The 24,212-nt window shown below is 38.0% G+C and overlaps 1 protein-coding gene across 3 annotated transcripts in view; it reads right to left on the bottom strand.

Annotated features, from left to right (window-relative positions):
• CUBN (cubilin) overlaps positions 1 to 24,212 on the bottom strand; it is a 280,926-nt gene that overhangs the window by 192,676 nt on the left and 64,038 nt on the right. For all 3 annotated transcript variants that reach the window (XM_060006307.1, XM_060006306.1, XM_060006305.1), the window contains exons 21-28: positions 23,004 to 23,169; positions 22,437 to 22,653; positions 19,540 to 19,670; positions 9,948 to 10,140; positions 8,304 to 8,464; positions 7,696 to 7,877; positions 6,789 to 6,945; positions 3,683 to 3,870 (exon numbers count right to left, since the gene is read on the bottom strand). In XM_060006307.1, coding sequence (XP_059862290.1) covers positions 3,683 to 3,870; positions 6,789 to 6,945; positions 7,696 to 7,877; positions 8,304 to 8,464; positions 9,948 to 10,140; positions 19,540 to 19,670; positions 22,437 to 22,653; positions 23,004 to 23,169 — 1,395 coding nt within the window. The remainder of the gene's footprint in view (positions 1 to 3,682; positions 3,871 to 6,788; positions 6,946 to 7,695; positions 7,878 to 8,303; positions 8,465 to 9,947; positions 10,141 to 19,539; positions 19,671 to 22,436; positions 22,654 to 23,003; positions 23,170 to 24,212) is intronic.

Below are 24,212 nucleotides of genomic sequence, written 5' to 3' on the forward strand. Positions count from 1 at the left end.
TATTATTATTACCAAGTTGTTTGAATAGTGCTATCCCGAAAATGTTCAATAACAGATGCATTTTAATCCGAGAAACCTATCATTTTAGAGTATTTGAAACAGGTAGCATCTTTCTGATATTTTTATCAATTATTTTTGGAGAAGTCATAGGCCAATGGCCAATGAGTTTATATGCAAATGAATAATGCTCTAAAGACCAGAGAATCAGGATTTAGAGGAATCATGATGAGATGGAGTTCTAAGGCAAAATAGTGAAATATAACTTAATAGAAATAATATCCTATGTCTGGCTATGAAGCCATTGCCATTCATGTAAAAGTGACCTGGAGATTACAGGTGTTTAATATCATCCAACATTACGACGTGGCTAACAAAAAACCTACAATACCAGAGCACAAGAACCAGATAATATGGTCCAATGCCAGGTTAGTCGGAGCGTTGAATCCAATCCAGTGCCACATTTTAAGAGACACTGACATACAAGAGAACACGAAGAGGAAGGTATCCCACGAGAGCTGATCTTTCTGGACGTCTTGGCAGCATCTCTCCTTGTCACCTTGTGTCACAGTCTCTCCCCTCAGCTTCCATGCTCGTAGTTTTCCTCCTTCCTCTTCTCCCCACCCACATGCTCCCAGTTGACCTAACACTGGCTCTGGATTTCCTGTACCTCTCTGTGCTGATTTCTCCCAAATCCATCACTTTTGTTTGTATATTCAATACCTAAGAAAAATCTCTTCTTCCACATAGAGTCTCAGACTCAAAATAAAAATGAAAAAGTGAAATCAACTTATAAAATACAAAAGAAATCCTTCAGGTTGACTTTCCCAAATTGCATGGGCAATATGGTCTTACTCCTTTAAGCAAATGACCCTTCCTCCCACTGAGTATTTTATTTCCAAATATGAATCATTTCATTTTGCCCAGAGGACAAAGTAATAAAGGATGGAATCGCTTCCCAGTGGGATCTTTACCAACCCACACCTCTCAGCAAGGCTGGGCACAGTGTCCAACCAGCACCTAATCAAGTCCTTTTATAGTTTCAATTCTGTTAATTCAAAATAACTCAATTCTGGCTGCAGTAATAGCTACTCACTTTGGTCTTGGCTAAGTCACTTGAAAAAACCATTGAACTAGAAGTTATTAAAATAATGGAAACTAGATTTTGTGTTTGTGGCTTTTCTCTCCTTAAGGGGTTATTTGTGCTTTTAAAATTTCCATCATAAACCAGCCATTGTAGCGATTGCTCTGGTCTTGCCCCTTGGCTTACAGAAATGGAAAACCTCTCCTCTCTCTGGCAACAGTGCGATTCTTTGGAAGGCTTTGCTGAACTTCTGGTTCTCATTCTGTGTTTTTGCTGCTTTCACCATCAATGTTGCATAAGATACACATCATCTGTGGACGCCCTCTGATTAGTGGCTCGGCCATTGTTGGAACAAGTATTTTTCATTTGACAGTTTTCGAGCACTTCCAAAGATTATCTGATGGGCCTTTTTGTTACCATTCCACCCTCAAGTAAGTCCAAAGAACTGGAGTCCGGTCCCTGGAAAGGTTTCAGCTCAGTTCCTCCCCACTCTTTCTGCCAAAGCCTCCTTTAAAACCCAGTTCAAAAGCTTCCTCCCCTCCCTGCTCTCTCCAGTGTGCTTTATCAAGTAAGGCACCCAGCAGATTGTTAAATGTACAACACTCTTCACGCCCACGAACTGTATTTTGGGTTGTGCTTGAAGTGGCTGAACTGCAGTGACTGTGTAGAGATTATACAAAAAGGCCAGTTTGGAATTCAGTTCTTTCTCATTAATTAATAGCTCTCCTTAAGCTGATGCTAAAATATGACTGCGATATTCAGTTCAACCTGAACTTACTGAACCCCTGTAAGATCCCAACTCTGTAATCAGTGCCTGGGTTACAAAGTTAATCAGAGACAGCTCACACCTTCAGAAAGCTCATGGTCCAGTAGGGCATGTGGACACAGTCACAGAAGTACAAACATGATATGACAGACTGCCGGGTTTGTGGTATGAACACGTGGCTTTGAAAGCAACCTGTGCCTTTTTTTCCCTAAAGAATGAACAGTGTCTCACCATGTGAAGAAAAGAAAAAGGTGATCACTCCAGGTAAAGGAATGAGACAATCATGCCATTGTTATGCTTGTGAAGACCACCTGAGCACTAGATCAAGGAAGGGAGACTTTAAAACCACTGTCAGTTTCATGCTTGTTTTATGTTTGTTTTACGTTGTCTCATATGTTCTTTGAATACTAGTAAATATAACTTTCTGATGGGTAAACGCTATGCTTACTGTTTCTATGATACTGAGCTTTTCTAAATATAAAGCAAGATTTTTTTTTTACCCAAAGAAAGTATCCTTCAAAAACAAGGGAATCCATGTACTCGGCACCTCACAAAGTCTCTCAAAGTATGGGAAGCTTTCTCTTCTTTGTTTTGAACAAAAGTACAATTTGAAAAAAATATGTTAAACTCAAATGACCTCGATCAACGCTAGTTTGTTTTAAAGAATTGGTAAAAAAGAGGGTTAAGGAACTTTTACAAAGATAATGGTTTTTTCCCGGGGAATATGTCCTCAAAGTTACATGTGCTGACCGTTGGAAGCCTTTGCAAGCAAGACTTCCAAAAATCACCGACCATCTTAAAGAGAAAGACACTAAACAATTGTGTTTGGATAGATGGGGTGAGGGGAAATGTCCTAACGTTATCAGAGTGGGTACTGGTCTCTTCAGAAAAGATTTCTAGTGAAAACATCATACGTAGATTCAGAAGTATTATATATTAGCAATGTAGACGGAGATAAAAGATGACGTGTTAGAGGACTCAAACAGTGATTTTATTAATGATGAAAACTAGATGGCAAAATATATGTAAATAGCCTGAGTAAAATTGTTTCATGAAGTGTGAAAGTGGAAAATAATATTCTAAACTAATAGTTTATAAAATATATAATTTTATATATGAATGTATAACTAAATTTGTAAAGTAAAGTAAGTAGCTGCCTACCTGTTCAATCTATATCTCTACAAAGTTCCATATGCAAATTAGCAAAAAAGCTTTGGTAAATAAAATATTTTATCATAAAAGTAGCAGATTACCTCATATTTTGGGTTACCTAATTCTCAAGCAACTTTTATCACATAGCATGGTATATGGAAAGTTCCATAAATGTTATTGGTGGTCTTTATTGTAACACATAGAAACTTCCATTTTACAAAAAGAAAAATTAACTGAAATGAACTTAAGTTTAAAAATGAAAAACAAGAATCAAAATCATGATTCCCAGTATCAGGTAAATTAAGTGTTAAATAAAGCCATGATACTTAAATACTTTCTGATTTCTTGTTTACAGAGAACATAAAAACAACCAACAAAAACCAGAAGCTATCCTTCTACTTCTGCATTATTTAAGTAATATGAGATTACTCAGTCCAGAAGTTATACTGAAACCTAAAAACCTAGTTATTTGTGAATATAATTTAGTAGATTAAATATCCTTACTATCAAGATGATACAGTGAAAGAGACATGAAATATACCTGTTCAAATACCATGGGTAGTTGGCATACTATAGACATGTAGGGCAGAGTGAGAGATTCGGTTCTACAAAGCATGACTTTTATCTTGGCTTGCTAACTTGAGCTGAAAATGCAGTGATTTATTTAGCTTCAGAACACATACCTCTAAGTAGTCGGTGGAGCAGTTTGTGTGATGTTCCAATTCAAAGGCTAAAAACGTATAATTCACAGTGTTTCCAGTTGTTGCTCGGATGGTCCAGTTGCAACGCTGATTGACAGAATAGGGATTTGGATAATGTATACTCTCTAAGATGCCATATGTCTGATTCACAATCACCACGTTCTCACACGCTGGAAAAAATAATAATGATTGTTAAGAACCACCGTCATATATATCATAATTGCTCCAAGATGTGTGTGAGATTTTCCTTTAGGAAAACAGCTAGGTTAAAAAGAAACCTATGGGGCTTCCCTGGTGGTGCAGTGGTTAAGAATCCACCTGCCAACGCAGGGGACACAGGTTCGAACCCTAGCCCGGGAAGATCCCACATGCTACGGAGCAACTAAGCCCGTGCGCCACAACTACTGAGCCTGCGCTCTAGAGCCTGCGAGCCACAACTACTGAGCCGACATGCCACAACTACCGAGCCCGCACTCCTAGGGCCCGTGCTCTGCAATGAGAGAAGCCACTGCAATGAGAAGCCCGTGCACCACAATGAAGAGTAGCCCCCGCTCACCGCAACTAGAGAAAGCCCGCGCACAGCAACAGAGACTCAATGCAGCCAAAAATGAAAATAAAAAAAAAATAAATTTATAAAAAAAAGAAACCTCTATGTGTGTGAGTGTGAGAAACCTATATGTATGTGAGTATACAGACACACACACACATACATGCATATATATACATGTAGTTGGTACAGCATCTTTGTAGGGAAACGGTTGCCATTTAGAACAAATGTGAAATAATACTTAAGTGAATTCATAAACCTTAAAGTGTCATGAAAATTGCCTGCGTTAAAACAGGCATCAAATTCCTGTGAATTGGTGCAGAGCAGAATAGCTTAGCACGACTCAGACATCAGTCTAATTTGCTTGTTTAGAAAAGTGTATTAAACATTCCATGCTTCTGTTTTTCTAACTTTAGCATTTGGAAGGGACAGAAATCTTGGCCTTTAAATTCGACAGTTTAAAAACACAAAGTCCTGTGTGAGGGCTAAAAATGAATAACAACATGGCTTTGTTGAACATTCAAAAGTCAGCATGAAATTCATAATAAAGACTCTGTTATTCCTCCAGTTAGTCATCAGGAAGTATCAAAGGAACAGAAGCAATGTAAAGGATTTGAAGAAGAAATAAAAACATTAAATTCTGAATAAAGTCTTCAAGCCAGTGGTGGCATTTCCATCAGCTGAATTTTCAACAAAACCATGCTAGGGACTTCTAGGTACGGGGTAGTCCTGGGAGTCAGCGCCAAATTCCGCCAGACTTAATGGCTTGAATAAGGCCTGTGCAGGCCTCTTCTCGAGTCTTTTTCATATTGTATGATGTGCAATAAAAGAGAATGGGAAAATAAATACTACATCAAAAACGTTGTCTCTGAAAAATGTGGTTCATAGATGCATTTCTACTACACTGCTTCTCCACTGGTGGCTGGGACACCATTTGTAAGCTTTGGTATGGACAAGCCTACATTTGTGGGTCTTCAAAATCTTCCTTTGCTGGAACAAGGGAATAAAACTCTTTCTTCTTAAAAATATTTAGGTCACATTTTTGCCCACCAAGGATTTCTAAAGAAGAATTTTGTTGTTTTGGGTGCCTGCGAGAAGTTACATCTATTAGGCAGGTAGGTACCATGGGCCTCAATGACTACACAACAGGGCAGGGGAAAATATATTCCATTAAACCCTATGGGCTGTCTCCCAGTTCTCAGGCATCATACTATCTGCAAACCTCCAATTTCAAATGGCAGATTGCACAGAAAATCTCACCGGTTAGCTCCGATTCTACCGTTAAGGACCTATATCCATGTGCACTACGTTACTCCTTCAGTGTTCTGACATTATTAGAGAAAAACAAAATATCACAGGAATACAAAGAAAAGGAAGGGACCTTTAATAATCAATGTGACTATAATCAAGAAACAAATGATCACAGCAATAATAATATTAGAGAATGATTTTATGCTCAACCAAACAGATACATCCCTTGATAAAACTGGGGAGAGATTTTCATACACTAACAATGAATTTCTGAAGAACAAAGCCATGTATCATTAAAACTCAATATTCAAAACTACCTAGAATGTAGCCTAACTCTCAGAAGTAAGTGAATGTGAGCCTTCAAATTCACACATTTCAAGGTTAAATATTAATACTCTTTCAACTAATCCAAAGGGTATAATCTGTGTGTTCAGATTATGATCTTGTAATTTTCATTCCATTTTTAGGTAATTGTGCCAAAATTATTGACAAACTTAGCTTTGGTGGGGCAACGAACTACTTTTTAAAACACAAATAAATTGTTTATTAAATAACATAAATTAAAGGAAAACTTATTTTCTTGAATTTTCATTTTGAAACTAAATTTAGGAAGTATTTAATTCTAGTGCTAGAAGGGAGACTTCCTGATCAACTAATGTAATCTTTTTTTTATGAGAAAGTCATGTAACCCCAGAGAAAACAAGTGAACTTCCGAGGAACTTGGGGGTCAGGACAAACACCCGGGACCCTTGACTCTTTGTTCAATACTCCTTTAGTTCCACCATCTTGCCTCAAGGGAAAGCAGATTTTAAAACGGCATCTCTACAATGACCAGATTTTTCCACAGCAAAGAATGTGCCTACTTCACATATGATTCATAAGCATAGTCTCCCTTAATAAAGTTTAAGTACCTTTTGAGATAGAAGCCAAAAGCAATCGTGTTCGATACACTTCGGTACAATGGAATAATGTCTAATTAGAAGTTTGTAATGTTTAATCCAAATGAAAACCCATTAGCTGCTAACCTGTTACACTGATCTTTAGCTGAATTGCAACTGTCTGAGCATATTCCGCTTCCAAGTTTCTGTAGCTTACCACGTGCTTTAGTTGCATGACATTAAATTCAAGGCGTAAGCGTTTCTCCCTCAGATAGAGTTAAATTTTTTTCATAAGGAGGTAAGATTTCTTTCAGTTGCTCAAACCAATGGGTTACACTTATTTCAATTTGCTTCATTCATCCAGAGATTGAAGACCCACTATAGGCACCAAGCAACCGGCATACACACTTACTCTGGTGGTATTTAAGCAGGAAGCCACGTCCTTGCTGACCTTCATCTGTCCTCAGTTTTAAAGACACGCTGTCTCCACTAGAACGGATGACAGGCGGTTCCTCATTCCCACAAAGCTGGGTTAGCAGATGAGAGCTGGTACTTGGCCCATCATATACCTTTAAGAAAATGTTTTAAATGTCAGATGATTATGGCTATAAACACTATCTAAAGGACACTGTATTTCTTAAGAAGTGGGGAAGAAATACAAAATGATATGACAAAAGAAAAGTCCTGAATCAAAATATCTTTTAAAATTATATTTAAATGTCTATAAACTTGAGCCATGAACTCAGAACCCAGGTTGAAATGTAAAGATTGAAAATGAAGGATTATTACATGTTTTGGAGACCATAGCTATTATCAGTAGCCTTCCTTGCTTTTTTAGTTCATAGTTTATAATTTATTGCACTTTAATACATTTTTTATTTAGATGGTTTTTCAATGGACGAGGGTGACTTGCTGATACTGTAAAAAGTTCTGTTTCGATGACTTCAATTATCTTCTCTAATTCACCCTCTAATACATCCTCTAGATTGTTAGTTTTCCGTGTATATATAGAAATTATGTAGATAAATAATTACGATAAATCTCACAACCCCTTTCAGGAGATTTTAACCATATCTTAACAGTGCATATTCAATATATTTTAAGTACTTAGTGTACCAAGACATTCATTAATATATGCTGTACTTAAAAGGCTATTCTCATCAAATTTTCTTTTAATTTTTTATTCTGTTTCAGTTTTTAATATGGATCTTTTGTTTAAATGTTCCCCTTTCCCGAATCTCAAAAATAAAAAATGATGCATTAAGGTGTGTTGGGCAAGGTGGAAGCAGTGGAGGCTACAAGTGAAACTTTATACATACGGCCAGATAATCTGAAGTGCAGTTTGGATGGTACTCCAAATGGAAGTCTTCAAATTCCAGTTCAAACGGACTGCCGTGGCTGGATTTCAACCACCAGTGGCACTGGGAGCCGTGGTGGTAGGGCATCGGGTAGTTGGGAGATGTGAACATGCCGGTGGGAGTGGTGAGATTGCCTCCACAACCTACGGGAGAGAGACATGGGATGACACACATCCTTTTCTTTCTGGTAAAACTGCACCTTCTATATCTATATCAAACTGGTGCTACGGTCACTCCCCTCTAAACCAAGTTGCAAAACAAAACTGCACCACCAGAGAGTAGCTAGCCTGTAACCCTAATTCACGTCAATGTACTTTCCTTTTCCTAACCAAGATGAACAGCTTGATGAACTATACCAGGGAACTAGAACATTTTCCCTTACTTTGTCCTTCAAAAATAAAAACAAAACGGCTACTGTTAATTCAGAAATATTCACAATGTTGAAGTTTATTATAAATAATACTGACAAAATACAGCTGGAAAAAAAACAGATAAGAGCACAGCAATCCAACAATCAAGATGCCAGTTAGAATGGACTCTCCAATAAAAGACAAGTCTTGGCCACTTACCTGTTAAGGATCCATCCCAGTAAGCTGAGAATCCAGGCCCTGAGCCCAAGAAGTCACTCTTAAATTTTAACCATAGTTTGTTACTGTGGGAGATGATTCTTGGAGGTGGATTTGAGCCACAGTATTGCCCCAGGGGTGGTGAAGTTTCATAGCCTCCATTCCTGTGACAAAATACAGATGTGATCATTTGTTAGGGTATTGATAATATTACGATATAAACATTTAACGTTAATTGAACTTTGAGATCAAAAACAGATCAGTTTGTCAGTCAACCTCTCTCTCAAATATTCTAAAAACAATTTCAAGTTTTCACTTCATTAAATAATATATGAATAATAACATAGAATAACCATCATGTATGGTTGGCATGACATTTTATACAACCAGTTGCAAATGGAGAAAAAGTGTTTAATCTTCTCCCTCTCAAATAAAGCACCTGGCAAATGGGTCAGAGAACAAAGGATAAAGAAACCATAATTATTAACAGTAGAAATGAATTTTGCTTAATTTTATAGAGAAAACTTAAATTTTTTTCTTCTCATTTGAAAATTTTCAAAATTTAATATATTTGACATAGTTAAGCAAAATTTTGAAAATAATTCTTTCCCCAAGAACTTTTAGGGTCTTAAATCTAGTTTATAATCTATAGCTTTTTCAAGCCTAGAAAAAAATATTCACTCAACATTAAAGTCCAATGATTGATGAAAATTATGTTGTTTTAGCATTACATGGTATGATAATGCTTTATTGTTTTAGTACCTTACTTTACATCATAGAACAAAATTTACTGTAAAATAGTATAAGATTCTAGGCTTTTGAAATGACAAATAAAAAATTTAACACAGATGCACACCAAATTGATTAGTCTAATTTAACTCAATGTAATGATTTGGGGAGATATTAATGTATAACTTAACTCACCTTTACTGCAAATATAACTTTTTAAAACCCATTCTTTCAAAGCACTAAAGAATTAAAGAATAAAGCCTTGCACTGAAATTCACAAGCCTAGAATTTATTATCTGAACACAAAAAAACTTTGTGAAAACTTTATCTTACCATCGCTTTTATGACAAATTAAACTAAATGGACAGTAAACAGCCTAAAACTTAAATTGATTTTACATAAAGTAGGTATTCAGTACCTGAATTGCAAGTGTCTAATTTCAGACCAGTAGTATATCTGTTTACTCTGCCCAAATAAAATTCAGAGTTTATTTTTAAATATTCCCAATAAAATAATCACTTCTAAATAACCACTGAATCTTATGCAATTTTCTCTTTTCCTACTGTTAAGCCAGGTTCCAAATGACAAACTTTATTCTTTATTTATTTATTTTTATTCAAACAGAAAGTCACAAAAATTATAATCGTCCTCATCGGTTCACTCAGTCCCATGTAATTCATTTTCTTTAATCTTGATCTTCTGTTAGCACTTTTATGAGTTCATCAGTTTTCCATTAGAGTTCTGAAAATGCTTATTCATTCAGTTCAGCAGGATAGAATGACAAACTTTCTATCTTGCAAGAAAGAGCACAAAAGGGAGCTTTACAGAAAATTTCTGTATTTTTTCCTTAACCTTTCCAAGAAAGATTATGAATGAAAATAAATAACGAACAAATTATGACGAAATAAAGGTGCTCACCTGATTTCCACATAATCTGCTACACAAGTTCCCCCGATGGCCTCCTCCAAGGAGAAGTTTGTGAAGTGCAATGCAATCTGTTGGCTAGTCTTCACCGTGATCCTATAAATGCATTCTAAGTTGTTGGGATAATTACTGGGGAAGTTTGGAGAAGTGAAAGTCCCAGATTCACCTGTATAGTCTTCCAGGCATGCTGTGAAAAGAAACAGATCACAAGAGAGGAAATAAAAAATATTATACTACATTTACCAGACATTCAGTAATATACACTTCATTAATTTTTGCCAAAATACTTGATTTTCAATAGGCCATTCGGGGATGTTCAAAGAATGATTTCCTTTCAGAACAAAGTTTTTGGTCTCAAAGGCAGAAACAATTACTAATAGTAAACCTAAGCTGTGTAGTGGAATTTGTTACATATAATCGCGACTTTTTGGTTCTTGGAAGTGCTATAATTTTTTTAATCCATGCAAATTATCATAAACATTAAAAATTAGGCTCAACTGCAGAAATCACAGGGGGAGGCCTAGCAATAATTTTGCACCCTTCTTTCAAAATGGTTTTTGTCGAAGCATGAATTTATGAGAAATGACAAAGCTGGTACTCAGCCACAGGGTGATAAACAGGAGATGAGACCCAGGGATCAGAGTGACCTTGAATCAACGCCCAGCTCAAACAATGACCAACTGTACAACCTTAGGCGAGTTGCTTCACCTCTCTGACCCTCATCTCTAAGATGGAGTTGTAACTATCTTTGAGTGCACACCCAAGCGTCAGAGATATAATGCAATTAAAGGACTTGGACATGCTACGTGCTCAGTGAATGGTAGTGACCACCATTATGCTTCGAAATAGAACAGAAAAGTGTAAGAAAAGCAGAGCATAAAGGTGAGGAACAAATTAGATCGTTCATATGAAACGTTTAGATAGTACCTGGGTACGTTTATGTCCTAGATGACGACTAACTGTTCTACTTTAACAGTTGACCTATTCAGTCCTTCAGACTCTCTAGTCACTAACCAACCCACTCCAAATGCCTCCAAATCTGAGATATTTTCCAAAGAAAGTCTGGTTTCAATGCATTCTTAATGTATCTTCAATTGGATCCGGTAATAACATAAATCTAGGATCCAGGAGTAGACACAGGTCTTTGACTGACAGGTTTTGGAGGAGAATAAACTATTATACTTTATGATGAATAAAAAAAAGAAAATGAGGATGTTCAGGTGTGCTATTTCCCCCAGTTGCAGCTGTATAATCATACTCAGAAAAGAAAAGAGGAACCACTGGCGTTGAGAGCACAGAGATGCACAGGAAATACTACAGGTTCTCCTACCTATGTACGGCCTTCAGAGAACTGGCATTCACCATGCATTTGGTTTACTCGATTTTAAACAGCAAGTAATCAAGGCTTAATTTATTGAAGGAGTTGACAGTGATATTTAACTTGAGGGATGAATGTTGTATATACTTCTATACTTTTCTACAGTCTGCCAAGATATTTCTTCAAGGGTCAAGGAAGAAAAGAAGGAAGGGAGGGAGAGAGGAAGGAAGGGAGAAAACAAGGAAGGGAAAAGGCAGAGAAAAAGCAGGGGAGAGCAGGAGAGGGGCAGGAATGTGTGTGAAGAGATGGTATATTAAGTATTTCAGATCCACTAATGAGTATTACTAAGATAAAAATTTATGGATCAAATGGACAGTAAGTGAAGGCTGTGACCCAGTCTCCCTGAGCTGACGAACTTACAGACTAATTGACCACCCCTGCAGTCAAATAGCTTTAGCCAATAAATCAAATATCGAGAGCGAATTCTCTGCCCGTTTCACTTGTTCTTAAAATGATACTGCTCCTTGCTTTCCCACTCTACCCCCAGAGGGGAGATACAATTGCACTGAGTATTTTCAATGCAACTTGGAATGAGTCTGCAGGAGAATGGCCTGTATAATCAGGTTCCCAAGTAAAGGAAATTTTAATGAAAAATTTTGAGAGGTAATGCTGAGTAACTTCCCTGTACCTTGTCCATATGCAAGTGATTATTGTAGTACTTGTAACGGGTAGGTGGGTGTGAATCCCTACTGGAATTCTGGTTTACACATCACGCTTCTTTTCCATTGTTGGCACAAAGGTAAAAAACGGTCCCTGAGGTATTCAAATGATCTTCACGCTGTTCACTTTGTTTAACACGCTGTATCTGACAACCTGCCCTCCTTCCCCAACACACCTATAACAAATAAACTCTTACCCATCATTCAAAGTCAAACTCAAATATCACTTCCTCTGTGAAACATTTCCTGATCAAACAGAATTAATGGCCTTGTGCTCAATAAAACTTTATGCAAATTGCAATCTGAACCCCCAATATATATTTTATTGTGATTGTGTTTATGTGAGTATATTTCCTCTACTAAGCCTTTCCTCTCATTCATTGAGATATGAATGGGACCTTGTTAACCTTTATTAATTGTCACCACAGTACCCGGCCCAGATCACATCTAATAAATATTTGTTAAAATTATATTACTTGATGTGCTGAAAACTAAGAAGTGGGGGACAAGTATCTAACTTCCTACCCTTGTCTCTATGCCATCCCTACTCCTTCCACTTTTCTCACCTCATTTTCCCCTGTCCTCTCTCCTGGGTATATTGTGATTCTTTAATATTTTATAATGTTTACTAAGTTTAAGTTATAGGAATCTCTGTTCCCAGCCATGGCAAGTAACTAATACTAGACTAGCCCCTCTCCATAACAGCTATAAAACTGGACAAAATATAGGAGGCACTGGACCACAGGCAGTCCAAGACTGCAATCCTTGACAGAAAGAAAATTCATGAGGTAGGAGTCTTGATTTCCTTGGCTTTTTATCTGGGCCAAGAATTTTCTGACCACAGCTGAAGCCAAAGTAGTGAATGACAGTCCTGTTGAGCTGAGGAAGCAGGGATCAGAGCATGGGGCTTCCAAAGGCACTGGCGCTGCTCCAGTGAGGAAGACACTTACAGAGAGGGGAACCAGGCATCTGCGGAAAGTTCCCTGTGAACTCCTGCCAGAGCCTGGACTGGGCAAGCATGGGGTGAGACTTCGAAAGTCATGCCAGAGGAGGGTAGCTCCTGCTAGGCTGGAGCAGGTACACCTGCTACAAATATTAAATGATAGAATATTTAATGTGAAAATTTGACTGTAGTTTTATGAGCTTCACATATCTAATTTGTATTACAGAGAGAAAAACAATGGTTCTCTAAACTTAATGTACTTGTTTCTTGAAAGGTTAGTAAGTCCTCTTATCTAACTCTGAAATCTGTACAATGTTCACGTGTTCTTCCCTTGACAGTATAAACTGCTGTTTATAGAATAATATTGATACTGGGAAGTATCAGTAGGCTTATGCTTAGAGGCAGTATACTGAGAATACGCTAGACTTTGGCTTCCTCTTATGCTTTGCAATAAACCACAAATAACTAAAGTTGAATATGTTCCCATAAAAGGATATTCATGTGTTGCCATGATGCTTCTTACATCGACACAAGATACAAACATGAAAAATGCCTTTTGTTTATATCTTATGTAGCCAAAGGAAAACTCACATCCAATGGCAGTTTGCCCTTTATTATGGTCTAACAACATTTACAAAGAGACGAAGAAGAAAAGTAGATTTCTTCCATCCACTAAATTCAACTGAACTAGCAGTGGAAAAACACATCTCCGAAGATCAAAGACAGCTATTAGTAGGCCTCTCACATCTTTCTTTCTGACCAACTTCAAAAGAAAAAAGAAAGAAAAGAGGAAGTACACAAACATCTGCTGTGGACCACTACAAAATCACAAAACCGTATTTTTCTAAAAATCACAAGGTGTGTCTGCCTCTGCTAAGCACCTTTAAATAAGTGTTAGTAACATAGCGTTCAGCTCATTACCCAAGGGAAAATTCAAAACACAGATAATCCTCCAACTCAAAAAGCAATGATGGTATCGCCCCACGTGATCTGGGTGATGGGAGTAGGATAAACTGACCCTGTAGATAGAAGAATGTGTCTCCTAGGGAGACCCTAGATGATGGGTAGCTGCTCCACCACCTCCCTGCTTTGGCTTGTGAGGTAACTTTTGTGATTAGCCAATCACACTAGGGATCCACCTATAGGTGGTGCTTTCTGAAATCACTTCTTGTGTTTACGTGAATACCTATGACCTCAGATTTTCTAATGAACCCCGGAACCGCCATCTGCTTTTATTGGCGTATTTGGTTTAACAACCTTCAAAGTGAAGACTTGAGAGAATATAAAATTACAGGTTCAATTTCTTCACGAGGAAAGAAGAAGCCTCCCTAACCCAAATTTAACATTTGCCTACAATTTTCTGCTAGGTGGTCATGGCTTTTTCTTTTCCCATATCGATGACCAATTTTAATGAACATAAATATAAGCTAAATCACTAAAGCAGCTATTGTAAAACTGTATTTGGATATCAGTAATTCTACTTTAAATCTGTCACAATCATGGCGGTTTACACCTATTACATAATTTTCACAGAAAATGTCTCATTTTATCTTCCCCAACTATGTGAAACAGCCAGGCATTATAACCTCCACTTCTTAGAGATGAAGGTACAGGTGAAGGATATGAGACTCCTGGAGGTTAGGCTCTGAAACTTAGTTCAGACATGACAAAGATAAAATTCAACCCCAAGTGCTTCCTTCCCAAATCCTGTGGTCTTTATGAATCCCTGGTTTCTCTAAGCATGAAATGTCAATTTAGAAATGAAGGTGAGTAGAAAACTAAGAATATCACAATGTTCTGTTTAGCATTTTTATTCTAAGAACTGAGAAATGTGATAAATTAAATAAGATAAATCTACTGAGCTGGGAAGTGCTGGGAAACCCGTATCTACAAAAACATGAGAAACTACTGACCAATGAGAAAGTAAATCTTTAAGAGATCAATAGACGTACTTAAAAATCCTTAAAAATATCTGAATATCTCAGAGCAGAAAATACAGAATTCAAGTTGGACAGAAAGAATCGGAGAGGCTTGTGACTTGCCCAAAGCTTTCCAAGTTAGCAGCGAGGCTGGGACTAGAACCGAGGCTCTGACTTCACCTTCAGCCTTTCTTTCACGGAATAATAGAAAGTACTTTCCCCCATGAGCAGTTACAGCCCAATCCACCATTACACCTCAGTTGTAATTCTACAGCAATTTATATGCTAGGACTTGACTTTCAGCGTCTCTGATGAAATGCAAAGTTTCATTAGAACCACTTGAATTGCTTGGTGAAAACCTACCCTAGCCCTACGTGAATCAGAATACCTGGGTGTGGTTCTGATACCTGAATCTGTAACAAGAAAACCCCACCTCGAGCACCCAATGAACACTAGAGTTTGAGAACACTGCTCTGCCGGATTGAAGTTTTAAAATAGAAACAGACTCTCTCTATGCATTTCTTCTAAAGAAACCCTCGTTTTCCCTTCTGGTAATCATTTCTTGACTTCTCACTCTTAGATGCCTCTTCTGGGCTCAGATCCAGGGTGATGGATGAAAAACAGCACTAAACACCCACTGCCGGCTAGGTGGGAACTCTGAGCGGGGAATGAGAAGGACGCGAAAGCCCACGCAGGCTCAGCGGCCATGGCTCACGGGCCCAGCCGCTCCGCGGCATGTGGGATCTTCCCAGACCGGGGCATGAACCCTAGTTCCCTGCATCGGCAGGCGGACTCTCAACCACTGCGCCACCAGGGAAGCCCAGGGCCGACTTTTAACCTAATGTTGATGTGCTTCTGATACTTCCTGGACATTTCCCTAAACAACTGTAAAGCTCTTCCCCTAGCAAAAAACAGGAAAAGCCCACTGCCGTTCTACTGTAGCTCTGAATGGAATGTTACCAGCCACCCCCATGTGCAGGGCATCGAGAGCTTTTCTAAGAACTAGTCTAGATTTGGTAAAACAAATGAATTCCATGTTTGAACTGGACTGCTTGTGTGTGGCTTCTGAACCAACTTAGCTGTGTATTCTTGGGAGGATAAATTCAATTCTGGACTTCAATTTTCCTCATTTGAAAAATAAGGTAATTGGACTAGATAAGGTAATGAGACTAGATTAGTGTTTTGAGTTTTCTGGCACACCATAAAAATACATTTACATCAATCATGCACATACACAGATAATGCAAAGAGGTTTCATGGAGTAACACCAAACCCTTCATGATAAGTTCTGATATTTTCTAGTCTATTCTTTTCTATTCTATTCCATACTTTTCGCAAATGTAGGTAGCAATCTGATAATATCATGACCCACTGAGGAGTCATGAATGCTTCAACGTTTGAAAAACACTAGACTAGAGGTTATACAGGTTTTCTTCTAATATTAAAGTGGAAAGTGTGTCAGGTACATTTCTCTATTCTTTCTTATCCTTTTAAAGTCCCCTCTTGGTAGGAGTATACTGACATATATGCAGTAGATGTTGATAGAAAATAAAATTACAGTTTAAATTAAAGCTAACTAATCAAGTATATTGTCTCCGAATTCAAATATTTTGTACGTTAAATGAGGAAACATTTAAACCCCGGGTTCATAAATCAGTTACTAAGAAATTCTTAAGGGGTTCTAGCCGCCAGCATTTTCTAGTTAGGTCTTTGTCTCTATTGCCCCAGGCACATCTGGATGAAAGCAGAAACGCTGATGGGGGAGGGAGTCAAGCAAGGAGCAGAAGTCAATCTCTTTCCTCCCACACACATATTTAGGGGCTGACATCACAGCCCCATGGGACAACTACAGATGGAAAAGTAACTGGATTCAAGTCAGGAAATTTAACCTTTACCAGATGAAGGCAGGAAACAGCAGAGAAACTCACACCTGTGGTGCCAATGGACTAAAAGCCAACAACCCAGGACTGTCATTAGTGCCTAAAGATAACTTTTGCTAAAGCAGTAAGATAGGGTGAGGGCCAGTGACTGAGTGTCCGTTGACACTTTTCCCTAACACTGCAGAAAATGTCAAAAATAAGATGACAGCTGAACAGAAAGCATCCCACCACCCCCCTCTTTGCAGGTGGGCAGCGAACTCAAGACTCGGGCTGCCCGCCTGGCTGTGACCAGCCCGACCTGCACATCAGTCTCCTGAGCCGTCCTCCCCTGAGCAGTCCTTCAGGGGCGCCCTCAGGAGTTCATGAGAGCCCATCCCTCGTGTCCTCCTCTATGGGAAACTGAGACGGGCTCCTAAATGATAAGATGAGGGTGCCGTACGGCCTCCCGGATCCAGTGATTAGATTGCTGTTCAGAATATCTGACCGTGGTAGTCAGGCTGATGAAATCATCCAGCAAAGGGCAGGCGCACAGAGACCAGCCAGGCTCAGCCAAGGGGTGGAAAGCAAACGCTTCCTTGTCTGTGATTTCAGCCCTGTCTGGACCAAACACGGCCAGAGTAGCGATGACCTCACGGGGAGGCGGATTGCAGAGCCTTTAGGGTTTGCCACCTCAGGATGCCCTTCTCTCTCATCACCTGTCTTTTCTTTGTCAGTTTTCTTTTCTGTCCCGCTTGCTTCTTTCCTTTCTCAGAACTTACTTTTATTTTACCTGTATCTTATCTTTCTGAGTTAAAATTTATCATCCTCCCTGCCAGATTACTCCTATTGCACTAGATACTGCTTTACAAAACAGCGTGGTTTTAGCGAGGCTGTGTGAGTCATTGCAGAGATACTGCATATTGTTACAAAGATTTCCATAATGTTTTAGGAGGTCCCACCTGTATCGTTTGTTATCTGAGTTACAGCTAGTTTATTCATGCAGCAAATTAAACTTGTGTTCATAGTTGATTAAAGGCAGAAGACACCCCAAAGATCATCAGATCCAATCCCTTAATTTTACAGATGAGAAAACTATGGCCCAGACAGTTCAAGTGACTTGCTCCAAATCCTAATCTAATATTCAGCTGTGGTTTGGGCCAAAAATATGAGGCATATAAAACCACAAAAGTATGGAAAATTGTGTGCAACTAGAATTTCCTGAGAAGCCGGTATTGGTCATTGGATGTGAAAAATCTGAACGAAGTCCAGTAAACATGTCAATCACGTAACATAACCAACCAACTGTAACTGCTGGGGATCCAATTTCCCAGGTGCTGGAGCTGGATGATGAACTATCTCGAGAGTGGAGCCCACAGGAGAGAAAGGTGTATGATTTTCTCACACTCAGGATCCTGGAGAAATCTAAAGCCACGCTTCCAAAACAGAACTTGAACTATTACAGAGAACAGCCTGAAATGAACAACAGTGGCCAGCTGCTCTGAGAGGAAATAAGTGAGAAATTGGTGGACACTCCAAGGGGAAGATTAATTTACCTTTTTTTTTTTTTTTTTAAGGGAGTGCGGGCTTCAAAAGATGAGAGGCTGGGGAGTTCTGGATGCAGGACGGTGTCAGAGGGAGCACATCTGGTACAGGGAAACGCTCTCAGTACTTTCTTAAACTTCTGAGAATTACATGTTTCTGGGACAATCAAAGGTGTGAAATGCTTGGGAAGCTCAGTCACACCCCCCCACCCCCTGTATGTCTACACTGCATAGTATTTTGGTCCATGAACTATCTTTCTAAATATTATGCAAAAGGAAAACCCAGACTCCCTAAAAAGGTACACATCCCAGGTGGGAACAGGAGCCTAAGAAAACATGGCACCCTCCTAAATCCCATAGGTTCTGGGGCTGGGAGCACCTCTGGTTTATACATGAGCTCAAAGACCCTGCTGGCAAAGGGTGTTTGTTTCTCACACTGCATTTGCAAAGAGCAGAGTAATGATGAGAATTAAGTAATAGGAAAGATACACTAAAAGGAAAGAAGCTGAAAAGATTCAATTTCATTAAGTCAAATTTAGAAATGCACGTTTTGACAAAAAATCTTTCATTTTCTGCCATAGAATTACATGTAGTAGTTTCTTAATCTGTTGTCCTTTTTCTAAGTTCTTTCTTTTTTTTTTTTATTGGAGTAAACTAAAATTGCTTTACAATGTTGTGTTAGTTTCTGCTGTACAATGAAGTGAATCAGCTATATGTATACCTATACCCCCTCCCTCCTGGACCTCCCTCCCCTCCTTTCCCCCATCTAGGTCATCACAGAGCACGAGCTGAGCTCCCTGTGCGCTACAGCAGGTTCCCACCAGCTATCTATTTTACACGCGGTAGTGTATTTATGTCAAACCTAATCTCCCAATTCGTCCCACCCTCCCCTTCTCTAATTTCTTAAAATAAGCGTTTGGTCTCTTTTGTAACACTTAATTTTGACAGAATTTTAAACTCACAGAAAAGTTGTAAGAAAAAGCTCCCAAATTCCTTTGACTCAGATTTACTACATACGTATATTTTGCTCCCATCGCTTTATTATTCCTAAGAACATAAACATTCTCTTACAAAATCAGAGTACAATTACCAAAATTAGAAAAGTTAACATTGATAAAACACTCTTACCTTTTCATTACTCTATATTTAATATGGAAGGCACTTAAGTCACTACACTTTATTCTAAACGCATCTTTCATTATGTCACAGATTTTGGCCTGAAGTATTCTCACAGTACTACCCTTCAATGCAGTAAGAGAAACCAAGCATACAATGCTATTTTATTACCTGCTGATGCATCAATTGCTTCATAGTTTACTAAAAAGCCTTCATAAGCAAGGTCAGAGTCAGCCACAAATGTAAGCATTAATGAGTTGTCACTACTGGTAAGAGAGGGTGGGATGGATTTTCCACAATATCTATTTGAAACCAAGAAAGAACACAGGTTGAAAAACTTTCAGTATGCTTGAAATGATGTACCCCAAATTAGGACATATAAAAAAAAATAACAACAATAATATCCCCTATTAACCTTAAAAAACAAGTACATTTCAAGCACAAACCATTTACAAAGTTGCTAAAGATCATCCAATTCATGATTACTTCCTTTAGATGGTTTTATGTATGTGCTTAGCTGTGTGACTTGTAACAGAAGTTCAATGAAATTAGAAATTACGAGCTATAGGAGTCACCATACCGCACATTACTGAACTTATTCATAGAAATGTAATCAACACACTTATGCAACAAAGGAAAACCATGTATTATAAACTCAGAGAGCACAGACTCTAGAGCCAGGTCTATCTCTTAGAGGCGTTATGACTTTGGGCAGAGGACTCAACATCTATGCCTCAGTTTTCCCATCTGTAAAATGGGGGTGATGACACCACCTACTTCATAGAGTTGTTCTGAGAACTGTATGAGTTAATACACTGTATATAAAGAACTTAGAACAGTGCCTGGAATAGTAAGCCTTAGACAGGTGGAATCTATTGTCTTTACCCAGCTGGCCTATGCAGAGGTAAGAGTTTGCTTACTAAACCATGTCAAGTTTTTGTTGAAGAAAACATTTTTACTCAGAAAAACTCTTGTAGTAAAGCTAAAAGACATTATGTCGTGAGCTTTCATCTAGAGAAACATTTATAAGAAGGAGTGGCTAGGAAATAGAAATCTCAATTCAGAGAACACTTGGTAAAAGTACCTTAATGGAATGACAGGGGGAAAAAAATAGAAACCAAAATAAGACAAAGTATTAAATATGGGAAATAGATGAGTTAATTTCTGTAAAAGAAAAAGGAAAAGAAAAGGTGTATAATACCATTTCAGTGTTAAAAATGACAATATCTTGATCAAAACAAAGGTAGATGAATTAATTAATATTCTAAATGTCTCTCTATATGCCCATGTCTGCCAAATTCGGACTAGATCATTGTAGTTTATGTCATTCAGCAAAAATTATGTATTTTTCAGTGATTACAAGTCAAGTATAAAAAAGAAATAGAAAAAAAGAAGGAATTTTAAAAACTTAAAGATTAAGACAAGAAAGATCAAAAAATGAAGAGGGAGAATAAAACTGGGGGAAAAAATAAGTTTAAGGAAATAATGGATAAAGAAAAATGTTTAAAAAATGGATGAGGAGGGCTTTCCTGGTGGCGCGCTGGTTGAGAGTCTGCCTGCCGATGCATGGGACACGGGTTCGTGCCCTGGTCCGGGAACATTCCACATGCCGCGGAGCGGCTGGGCCCGTGAGCCATGGCCGCTGAGCCTGCGCGTCCAGAGCCTGTGCTCCACAGTGGGAGAGGCCACAGCAGTGAGAGACCCACATACCGCAAAAACAAACAAACAAAACAACAACAACAACAACAAATGGATGAGGAAAAAGAAAATGAAATACAAAAAGAAGGGGAAAAAGGAATCAGGAGATATCTATTTCCAACAAAGAGGTAATAACAGGGGCTGGATTTACATAATCTTGTATCTGAAACAACTGAAAATCTGGACAAAAATAGATAGAACAATGGCTCTCAAGACACTGGCTATCAAGCAGTGAAGGACAATGACTCTTCAGAGACAGGAGACAAGTGAGTTTAAAAGCAAAACTGGAAATGATCAAACTGTTTCAAAGTAACTTAACTGCATCCCAAAACAAAGCCCAAGAATACAGTAGTGTCCAGTGCACAAACACAAAATTGAAAATGTGTGTCATCCTATCAAATATTACCAAGCATGAAAAGAAGGAGGAAAGTATGACCCATAATGAGAAGAAAAACTGATCAATCTAAACGTAGCAAGAAATGACACGGAGGACTGAATTAGCAGACAAAGACATAAAAATAGTTATAACTGTATCCCACCAATTTAAGAAGCTAGAGGCAAAAAATTAATGTGTAAAGTAGAGATGTGGAAGATATAAAAGACGGCCCCAGATGAATTTCCAGAAGTGAAAACTACCATGTCTGAGATGAAAAGATGCATTTGGTAGGATTAATAGCAGATAGACACTGTAGGAAAGAAGATTAGTGCACTTGAATACAGAGTAATAGAAACTTTCCAAAATGAAATGCACAGAGAACAAAGACACAAAATCAAATGAAGAGAATATCAATGAGTTCTGGGACAACATCAAATGGCCTAAGATACATGTAATCAGAGTCCCAAGGGGAGGAGAGACAGAAAAAGCGTTTCAAGAACTAATGGTCCAAAATGTTTCATATTTCATAAAACTGTAAAGCCTCAGGTCAAAGGAGCTCAACAAAATATTAGCCTGACTGAGAAAACTCAGATTAAAAATGAGCACATACAGAATGATGCCACTTTTATATAATTCCAGAATATGCAAACTAAGTTACAGTGATAGAAAGCAGTTTCATGGTTTCCTGGGGCTGGGGATGAGGAACAAAGTGAGGAATCATAATGGGCAGGAAGAAGGTGTGAGGGTAAAGGATATGTGCATTATCTTGATTTTGGCGATGGCTTCGTGGGTATATCCACATGCCGAAAGGTAATTACTAATGGCCAAGGCTACAGAGTAGTGAGTAGCGATGTAGAAATGGTCACTGAGAAGTGTGTTGACCTCACCTGGTTTTTATAACACAACATGATGGACTTTAAATCCATCACTGAAGCAGGAGTGCAAGAAAGCAGGAAGTTTTTGTGTTAAAAATCGAAAAACAAAATCATCTCACCTCCCAAGAGATGTCTGAGAACCAGTGTCATAAACTTCTAGATAGTCCTTTGTGCAATTGTAATGAAACTCCAGATGAAATTCCCTGAATCTCAGATGAATCAGGTGACCAGGTTGGACTATTACGTGCCAGGTACAGTTGACACCATGGGGGTAGATATTTGGATGGCCAGGACTTTGAATGCTTCCTGTTGACTCTGTAAGAACTTTCCCACATGCTGTTGAAATAAAAATAATAATAATTATCCGAAAAAGTAACCAACAAATAAATAATTTCAAATAAAATAATCTGATCATAATCCCTTAAAAGGTCAAAAAGAAAAAGGTTCCTTCTATGTCACTGAAGATAACCTAGTTTTTCTCTTATTAATAGACATCAGTTAATTACTGACATGTGCTGATTAGGAAATATATATATATTCTTTGCCTTTGCGTGTACTGTAAAATTTTTACAGTGTAGGTGACTACACATCTGTAGTGTAGATTAAATTTCTATAATAATTTATTTCCATTGTTCACTTATTCTGATACAAGCCCAAGAGGCAAAGTAGGGGAATCAATCTCTTACCCAAAGCCGCAGTACTAAATTTAGCCATGAAACCATAATTTTCAGCAGAAGAACTTTTCACGAATATGACATGAAGAAAATTGTACACGGATGTTATGAACGAAGGTATGTCTGTGCCACAATACTTTTTATTTTCAGGAGAACCCAAAATGGAACTGCTACCAATCTAAGTAAAAAAGATATGTTCAAATTTATTTTGTTAGATATTTATTTTGGAAAACTGCTTCAAAAATAATTTTTTCTAAAATGTTTATTAGTATAGTAAAAATCAATTTTAGAATATTTTAGTCTCCCGGAAAGAAACTCTATCCCCCTTAGCAGCCGCTCTCCATCCCCCTCAAACCCCAGCCCCAGGATGCCACTAATTTACTTTCTATTTCCATAAGATTGCCTCTTCTGGACATTTCAAATAAATGAAATCATACAATATGTGGCCTTTTGTAACTAGCTACGTTCACTGAGCATAATGTTTTCAAAGTTCTTCCATTTTGTATCATGTGTCATTACCTCATTTCTTTTTAATGCCATATAACAGTCCACTGTATGGATATATCATATTTTATTAATACACATCAACGGATGGACGTTTAGGTTGTTTTTACATTTTGGCTACTATGAATAACGACTGAAGTCATTCATGTACAAATTTTTGTGTGGATGTGTATTTTCGTTTCCCTTCGGTGTATACCTAGAAGTGGAATTGCTGGATCAAATGATAACTCTGCGTTTAACTTTTTGAGGAACTACCAATTGTTTTCCAAAGCAGCTGTACCATTTAAATGCTCACCAGCAGTGTGTAAGTGTAAAAGGGCTCCAATTTCAACACTTGTTATTATCTGACTTCTTGATGATAGTATCCTAGCGGGTGTGAAGCAGTATCTCATTGTGGTTCGATTTGTACTTCTCTGATGATTAGTGATGTTGAGCATCTTTTTCATGTGTTTACTGACTATTTGTATATCTTCTTTAAAGAAATATATATTCATATTCTTTGCCCATTTAAAAAATTAGATTGTTTTTAATTTCGATGAAGTCCAATTTTTCTTTTGTTGCGTTTTTTTGTGTCAGATCTAAGAAGGCTTTGCCTAACCCAAGGTCACAGATATTTACTCCTATGTTTTCTTCAGGAGTTTCATAGTTTTAGCTACGAAATCTAGGTCTATGGTCCATTCTGAGGTAATTTTTGTGTACAGTGGAAGGAAGGAGTCC

Source organism: Delphinus delphis, chromosome 2 (assembly GCF_949987515.2).
Source record: "Delphinus delphis chromosome 2, mDelDel1.2, whole genome shotgun sequence".
Lineage (NCBI taxonomy): Eukaryota > Metazoa > Chordata > Mammalia > Artiodactyla > Delphinidae > Delphinus > Delphinus delphis.